Source organism: Myxine glutinosa, chromosome 5 (assembly GCF_964187855.1).
Source record: "Myxine glutinosa chromosome 5, kmMyxGlut1.1, whole genome shotgun sequence".
Classification (NCBI taxonomy): domain Eukaryota; kingdom Metazoa; phylum Chordata; class Myxini; order Myxiniformes; family Myxinidae; genus Myxine; species Myxine glutinosa.
The window spans coordinates 119,254,257-119,263,230 of record NC_136265.1 but is presented as its reverse complement, the minus strand read 5'-3'; the positions used below and the strand labels follow the sequence as shown (position 1 = coordinate 119,263,230).

Genomic DNA, 8,974 nt, shown 5'->3' with positions numbered 1-8,974 from the left:
TTTAGTCTCATCAAGTATTTCATATCGATTTTTACCTTCATTTCATATTTGGGATCAGAAACCTAAAGGGAATTCAAACCCAGGTGTGAATACTGATCACCTGCCCAGATTTGTTGCCCTCGAGGTGTTTGGAGGTTTGATCCAAAAGCATTTTGGCCCAACGAAAGTTTTCTCCTTTGCATTTAACGTGAGCTCACCTGGATGAGGTATACCCATGCTTGGGCTATATAAGGTACAGGAGAACAGCACACGGCAGGGACCTCAGAGTTTGCAGTGGAAGCAGGAAAAGGAGCTCAAGCAAGATGTCGATCTCCCATACAGTCAGCTCGAGTCACACCAAGAGTATCAGCCGAGGACAGGGTGTGAGCTACAGCCATGGTTCCTCACACAAAGTCAGTGGAGGGTCGGTTCGTTATGGTACAACTTACTCAAGCGGTGGAATCACGAGGGTACTGGGATACCAAGGTGGTGCTGGAGGTGCAGTGAGTGCTGGTTTTGGACGATCGGTAGGTGGAACCGGTCTTTCCCGAGTGCTTGGGAGCAGCATGATGAGTGGCTACAGATCTGGAATGGGAGTTGGTGGCCTCTCTATGTCCGGTACGGCGGGGCTTCCTGTTAGCTTGCGAGGAGTTGGAGCAGGAAAGGCCTTGCACGCCATTACCTCTGCTTTCCGCAGTCGTGTTGGAGGCCCGGGAACCAGCGTTGGAGGATATGGCGTCAATTACAGCTTCCTGCCGAGTACTGCTGGTCCCTCATTTGGTGGTCCATTTGGTGGCCCAGTTGGTGGCCCATTTGGCGGACCCTTCGGTGGTCCCCTTGGACCAACCTACATAGACCCGGCGACTCTACCCTCTCCTGATACAGTCCAACACACTCGCACCCGGGAGAGGCAGGACCTGCAGATCCTCAACACCAAATTCGCTAATCTGGTTGATCAGGTGAGGTGATGTTGGACATCAGGCATATTTTGTGAATACTTTCCATCAATCACTCGTGTGATCCTCACATCGCATCTTTCCAAATTTATATCGATATTGATGTTCATTGAATTCCCGAAAACAATGAGTTATTTAACTTGTCTAATTAATTGCTTTTTTTTTTTGCTTTTTTTATCTTTTTGTATACTGAATCGAGGCTCGTGAAAGAGCTGAAAACATCTTCTGGAACATCCTTTCACTTACCTACTTGTGAACTTACCTGCTTGTGAGCAGTCCTTTATAAGACTTTCATCTATTTCTCGACCACGTGATCACCAAATTGTCCCCTTTGTACCTTCCAGGTGCGGACATTGGAGCAACACAACGCCATCCTGAAAGCTCAGATCTCCATGATCACCAACCCCAGTGACTCTCCAGATGGTCCTGTGAACACAGCAGTGGTGGCAAACACAGTGACGGCGACCTACAACACACAGATCCAAGACCTGAAGACCACCAATACAGCACTTCATTCTGAGGTTGATCACCTGACCACCATCATCAACGACATCACCACCAAGTAAACAACCGCACCAGATGGACATTACACATGGTCATTCCCATTATTGAGTTAAGATTCATCTCGAGGAAGATCTGCAGCTTGGATATCCTCTCACTTCCGCAGATAACACCTTGTTTGATGTTATTTTCGTGTCATGGAATCATTTCCTCATGAATATGAACATCTTCTTCAGATATGAAGAACAAGTGGAAATCACTCGGACACTGGAGACAGACTGGAACACGCACAAAGATGTAAGTGCAGAACTCAAACCGTGGGAGATGGTACAGAACTGATGATCACCACGTGGTTCAACTTAGTGAGGAGTCATGATTAATGGAGTGACGTTTGTAACAGAATGTCCTGTATTTGGAAACCAAGTAGATAATGGTGCTCAATGAATACCTGACAGGTGAGGTAAGGTACAATCAAAAGAGAAAGTTAAACCTTTGGGGTTACTAAACAGGATATTCAATGATTTGTTGACATTTTTATGTTTACAGAATATTGACAACACATACTTGACCATCGTGGACCTGCAGACAAAGGTCCAGGGTTTGGATGCCCAGATTAACACCACCAAGCAGATCTACGATGCCGTAAGATCCTTTGATGTTGGAGAATTTCTCCATTTAATTGAAGATTCTTCATCAAGGTGTAATTGGGAGTTTAGGGATCGTCAGATTAGTTTCTCAACTTGGAATATTCATTCAAGGTTTTCCAGATTTAAGGAAAATTATCTCTCACTGATGACTATATCTTCATTCCCATGTTAATTTGGATCAATCACATCAAATTTAACAAATTCCAACAGGTAAACTGAACTGAAGGTGATATCTCTTCAAATTGTGATGTACATCAAAGGTCTCAGGAATGACATTTTTAAAATGTATTTAATGTAATAATTATATCAAAACCTCCACCAACACCACCACCACCCGTGTACCCACAGCGTGTACGTGAGGTGCAAGCTACCATCACAGGTGGACCAACAGCTGCCTATTCCATCCGGGTGGACAACACCAACCAGGCTATAGATCTCACAACGTCTTTACAGGAAGTCAAGACCCACTACGAGGTTCTTGCAACAAAGAGTCGTGAGGATGCCTTCGCCCAGGTTCAGCCACAGGTAACAATGACGGTGTGAGGACACGTGACATACCTACCAAACATAATGGACATTTGATGATTCTCTGAATGGATTTTTCTTTTTCCAGATCCAAGAAATGGCCGTCACCGTCCAGTCTGGTCCTCAAGCGATCATCCAGGCCAAGCAACAGATACACGTGTTCAAGCTCCAGATCGACTCGGTTCACCGTGAAATTGATCGTCTCCACAGGAAGGTACATCACCTTGTGCTGTCTCTGTGTACCTTGTGACTTGTCTTTGCTTAATTACCACAAAACAAATAATGATAAAAATAATTTTTGTTTCAAATCAGAACACAGACTTGGAGAGAGAGATTACCCAGATTGAGACAAACATCCAGACACAGTCTGATGAATGGACCAACAAGATAACTAGCCTCAAGGTGGACGTGGAGGTCATCAAGAAGGTGAGGATGTTTTCTGGGTCTACAATAAAATTATTATCTCACCTGTTCACTGTCCCACATCTCACCTGTGTTCACTCTCCCACATCTCACCTCCTCAGTCTCCCACATCTCACCTGTTCACTCTCCCACATCTCACCTGTTCACTCTCCCACATCTCACCTGTTCACTCTCCCACATCTCACCTGTTCACTCTCCCACATCTCACCTGCTCACTCTCCCACATCTCACTTGTTCACTCTGCCACATCTCACCTGTTCACTCTCCCACATCTCACCTGTTCACTCTCCCACATCTCACCTCCTCAGTCTCCCACATCTCACCTGTTCACTCTCCCACATCTCACCTGTTCACTCTCCCACATCTCACCTGTTCACTCTCCCACATCTCACCTGTTCACTCTCCCACATCTCACCTGCTCACTCTCCCACATCTCACTTGTTCACTCTGCCACATCTCACCTTTTCACTCTCCCACATCTCACCTGTTCACTCTCCCACATCTCACCTGTTCACTCTCCCACATCTCACCTGTTCACTCTCCCACATCTCACCTGCTCACTCTCCCACATCTCACTTGTTCACTCTGCCACATCTCACCTTTTCACTCTCCCACATCTCACCTGTTCTCTCTCCCACATCTCACCTGTTCACTCTCCCACATCTCACCTGTTCACTCTGCCACATCTCACCTGTTCACTCTCCCACATCTCACCTGTTCACTCTCCCACATCTCACCTGTTCACTCTCCCACATCTCACCTGTTCTCTCTCCCACATCTCACCTGTTCACTCTCCCACATCTCACCTGTTTACTCTCCCACATCTCACCTGTTCACAATACATTGTTTTATAATAATTTTCATTTTCTGTGTTTTATCCACGGATAAAGTTCATGAAGAAGCGAAACTCCTCCTGATGATGTAGAAATATTGAAATGAAATTGTATTATTATCGATCACTCCTTAATCATCTGCAACTTATACAAACTTCATCTTCTGATCATTCACCTCCCATTGATCACAATCCCTTTTTAGCAAATCACACAGTATGCCAGAGACTACCAAGACCTTCTGGCCACCAAGATGTCTCTGGATGTGGAGATTCTAGCTTACAAGAAACTTCTGGACAGTGAGGCGACCAGGTATGATGGTCACGTGATTATTGAGAGATTTTCATAATACAGATCAATAGTAACACTAAAATGTCTCAGTCGAGGGTAAAACGTGATATCAGATAATAAATGTGGTTCTTCAGATATTCTCAATGAACGGATGACGTTAAACAAAACCATCTCATATCAGTTTTCCTCCAGTGTTGATATCAAACTCTATTCTACTTTCTCCAGAATATGCCATGGTGGAGGAATCACCATCACCACCAACACAGGAACATACCCAGGTGGACTAGCTTCAGCTCCGGGTGCTGGTGTTTCCTACGCCATGACTCCTGGTGGTGCTGGAGCAGGTGGCTTGGCTGGAGTCGGTGGTTATGGATTCAGGAGCATGGGAGGAGGTGGTGCTGTCGGATACGGTGCAGGAGGTGGTGCTGCAGGATATGGTGGAGGTAGCGGTTTTGGTGGTGGGATGGGAATGTCGACTAGCAGGATGTCCATGGGTGCTGCGGTTGGAGGAGGCAGTTACGGTTCTGGATTCTCTGCAGGAGTTGGACTTTCCTCGAGCCGTGCAGGTTACAGCGGCAGCAGGAAAAGCTACAGCTCAGGTGAGACATTGAGCATAGATTTGCAGGTAAATGAGCAATGACTGGCTCTGCCAAGTGGTAGCTCGTAATGATTTAATCTGTAGCACCCCGATGATGTCCTCGTGCTTTACCTGGCAAGCCATGAGTGGGTGTTTAGATCATGCATCCCAGCAAGTTGTGAAGCAATGAATGAGCATGTACCTCATCCAACATCATCTCACCAGTAATCTCACTCCTCCTCCTCCTCTTCCTCAGTGTTTAATTAATCTTATGGAGCAGTCACGTTACAATGGGGATTGGGATGATTCCCATATCTGTGTCTGGTAGGAATCATTGCAAACTCCTCCTGATGGATGTTCCGGGGGTTGGTAACTGGTGTGTTTCTGTTTCAGCTCGTTCATCATCCCGGATCTACTGAGAAATATTCCAAGATTTGAACACCAAGGACAATGACCTCAATGTTTTCATTAGTTTGGTGAATAAATTAAATTGATGAGATGATTATAACTTCCCTTCAAGCAGTAACATTCTTTCCCTTAATCTTTGCTGGAACTAAAGGTGAATCACCACTTGTGTTGTTGATAATGTCGGAATAATCACGGAAATTGCATCAATCGGGAATTGTGGAGGAATTGAGGTGAACAATGTTATGTTGGTGATTCTTGCTGGAAAATGAATTTGCTTTGTTGTTTGTGCGGAATTTGCCTTTGATGAAACTCACAAAGCAACACAATTGTACATCGTCGTTGTTTTGTCTTCTCTCAATAAGTGACTTTGAAAGTTACGTTTGAATGCTAAACGAGTCATTTTGAGCATGTTCTGTGTGTTTTAAACTACGCTAGGTTACACAAAGAAATTAGATGCAGGAGGAGGCCACTTGGTCCATCCTGCCTACGCCACATCAACACCAGACCAATTTAAAAAAAGTGTTTTATTTTGTAGTTTTTCTTTCTTTTGGGGAGGGGGAAGTGGGCGAAGGCGGTTCGTGGGTGAGCAACACAACACCAAGAACACACCACCCTTGACGAGACCCTTTCAGGCATGTCACTCCGGGAACTTAAAGGTAGATCTAGGAATTCCCCGGACCCTGTTGGAGGGGGTGGGGAGAGAGGGTGGTACACCAGGCCAAAGCGCCGAATGGGGAGGGGGGGGAGGGAAGGGAGGGGTGGTGGTGTCTGGAGGTTCTCCCCCAGGAAGTTTTGAAAAATCGTTGGTTGGAAACGGCATTTCCTGCGTTCTTGGAAATTTCTGCAGTTCATTGCGTTCTTCCCCGGCCAAACAGTTCAGCAGATTCGCGATTACTCATGGGCCAAAATTGGCGAACTGAGGAGCCGACTTGCCCAGCCGTTCCTTAGTTTAAACAAGAATGACCGCATTGTGGTCACATGACAACCTGCAACAAAATCCGCAGACAGAATGCGAAGCACGCATTTAATGCACTCTTAAAATATCAACAATGATCAACAATTGGAAAACACACATTCTTGGGGAAAATGCAAGCGGAATAGAAAAGCCCATTTATGTGGTATGCACCATGTGACAAACCATATAAAATAAGGGTCATTCCTTCGCTTGTAGAAAATGCCAAACAATAGAAAAGAAGGAAATTCCCAAAAATATCGCGTGCATGTTGTTCTACCCTTGTGTTCTTTGGAGGAACCAAGTAATGCTCTACAAAAGTTCATATAAAGGGGCGTCCTGCTTCTGGCTTTTCATGCAGGTGTATGAATTTACTTTTTCATGCAGGTTTATGAATCAAATTGGCGACCTTCATTATTTAACGGTATTTTGGGTCATTGGGGTGTTTTGGGTGTTCGGGGTCTTTGGGGTATTTTGGGTCTTTAAGGGTGTTTTGGGTCTTCAGGGTCTTTTTGAGCCTCAGGGCCTTCGAGGGAATTTTGGATATTTGGGGTATTTTGGGTCTTTGGGGTCTTTTGGGTCTTTAAGGGTATTTTGGGTCTTCAGTGGTCTTAATAGTTTTGGGGGATTTGAAGGGTCATCAAAGGTCTGAGGAGTCTCAGCAGTCTAAACGTAATTAAGAGGGTGTTAATTTTATTTGAGGAAGAAGAAGATGTTGTGGTCGCATTTCAACATACAAACAAAGAGACATACAGTCACGTGAAAAAGTAAGTCCACCTCATGTAAAGTTTTGACTTTTTAAACATATTTCAACATACGGCTATTTGATCTTCATTTCAACAATATTGATAGATAAAGGTGATATAATAAAACAAATATCATGAAACATTTACATTTTGTAGTCCATTGTATGTAAATGCAAATTTCGCACGTGGAAAAAGTAAGTACACCCTTGGCTCTAATCGGTGCTATTGCCCTCTTTAGCAGAAACAACCTCAAGTAGGCGTTTCTTATAACTGTCTACCAGTCTCTGACATCGACTGGGAGAAATTTTTGCCCACTCCTCCATGCAGAATTCTTTCAGCTGTGCGATGTTTGAGGGGTTTCTTGCATGCACAGCTCGTTTCAAATCCCCCCCCCCCCCCCCTACACCCCCCACCCCAACATCTCGATGGGATTTAGATCCGGGCTTTGACTTGGCCATTCCAGAACCCTCCATTTCTTTCTTTTCAGCCATTCCTTGGTGGATTTACTGGTATGTTTTGGGTCATTGCCATGTTGCAAGGTCCACCCTCGGTTGAGCTTCAACTTTCTGACAGATGGCCTCACATTATCCTCAAGCACCCTCTGGTACAATGAAGAATTCATAGTGGATTCTATGATGATGAGCTGCCCAGGCCCTGATGCAGCAAAGCTGCCCCAAACCATAATATTTCCACCACCATGCTTTACAGTTGGTATCAGGTTGTTGTGGTCAAATGCTGTTTTTGGTTTTCGCCAAACATGTCTTCTGGTACTGTGGCCAAATAGCTCTATGTTTGACTCATCTGTCCAGAGCACATTGTTCCAGAAGTGCTGGTCTTTGCCTAGGTGTTCACTGGCAAACTTTCGTCTTGCCCTGATGTTCTTTCTGGACAGCAAAGGTTTCCTCCTGGCACACCTCCCATGTAGATCAAATTTGTGCAGCCTCTTTCTAATGGTAGACTCGTGCACTTTGACATCAACAGTGGCAAGAGCTACCTGTATGTCCCGTGATGACATTCTGGGGTTCTTAGAGACCTTTTTCAGCATCTTGCGGTTTGCTCTCGGGCTGAACTTGCTGGGGCGGCCTGGCCTGAACAAGTTGGCAGTTGTTTGGAATCTTCTCCACTTGTAGATGATCTTCCGGATAGTCGAATGATTGATTTCAAATTGTTTGGAGATCTTTTAAAATCCCTTCGCAGACTCGTAGGCATCTATAACCTTCTTTCTGAAGGCCTCAGAGAGCTCTTTTGATCTCAGCATGGTGACGCCGCACACTTCAACAACAAAGAGCAAACCAAACTAAATGTCTTCAGTTAAAATAAGACAGGTTCCTCCAAGATCCTCTCTAACGATGTTCTAATCATTTGCACCTGAGCTGGTGCACCTGATTCTAATTTTAGGTATTTGAAGTAGTGATAAATGTAGTGGTAGGTACTTACCTGATCTACTTACTTTTAGGATAAACCGACTCATGGCATCTGCATTTGTGATAGACGAACTGGCCTTATAACATATGGTATAGTCATAAGCAGCGAGAAACAGGGACCAGCGGATGATCCTGGGCAGTAGTGTGTCAGATGTCGCCTTAGTTGGACCAAACAGACTGATCAGCGGCTTGTGATCAGTGCGAATCGTGAAATGATGTCCAAGAAGGTAATGGCGAAATTTGCTGACGCCGAAAACGATTCCCAATCCTTCCTTGTCAAGATGGGAAGAGTTCTTCTCTGCCAGGGACAACGTTCTGGATGCAAATGCAACAGGTCTTTCCGTACCATCAGGCATCACATTTGATAATAGACTCCCCACTCCATACCGACAGGCATCGCATGTCAGCACAAGAGCCTTCTCTGGATCAAAATGAACGAGAACATTGGACGATTTGAGCAGATCCTTAGAGGTCTGGAATGCTGATTGTTCAGTGGATCCCCAGCTCCAGGAGTCTCCTTTCCTCAAAAGACGATAAAGGGGGCCCAAAACATCGGTCACATTCGGGATGTAACGACCATAGAACTGAAGCAAACTGAGGTATGACTTCAATTCGGTCACGTCTCGTGGAGCAGGAGCATCCTTGATAGCTCGGACTTTCTCATCTGTCGGGTGTAGACCCTCGGCATCAATCGTATGACCCAGGTACGTGACCG

The 8,974-nt window shown here is 45.2% G+C and overlaps 1 protein-coding gene across 1 annotated transcript; it reads left to right on the top strand.

Moving 5' to 3' along the window:
* The first annotated feature begins 243 nt into the window (after positions 1 to 243).
* LOC137412798 (thread biopolymer filament subunit alpha) lies at positions 244 to 5,468 on the top strand. The gene is made up of 10 exons (XM_068098117.2): positions 244 to 938; positions 1,280 to 1,497; positions 1,673 to 1,733; positions 1,983 to 2,078; positions 2,432 to 2,608; positions 2,697 to 2,822; positions 2,921 to 3,034; positions 4,067 to 4,173; positions 4,378 to 4,751; positions 5,123 to 5,468. Exons 1-10 carry the CDS (start codon positions 303 to 305, stop codon positions 5,146 to 5,148), a joined length of 1,935 nt encoding a protein of 644 aa, XP_067954218.2. The 5' UTR covers positions 244 to 302; the 3' UTR covers positions 5,149 to 5,468.
* Positions 5,469 to 8,974: the final 3,506 nt, after the last annotated feature.

Bases quoted from the DNA above. Each gene is read 5' to 3' on its own strand.
- LOC137412798 (XM_068098117.2), top strand. From the start codon at position 303: ATGTCGATCTCCCATACAGTCAGCTCGAGTCACACCAAGAGTATCAGC. The intron at 2,823-2,920 runs GTACATCACCTT...GTTTCAAATCAG, and splicing joins TTGATCGTCTCCACAGGAAG to AACACAGACTTGGAGAGAGA. The intron at 4,174-4,377 runs GTATGATGGTCA...TACTTTCTCCAG, and splicing joins CTGGACAGTGAGGCGACCAG to AATATGCCATGGTGGAGGAA.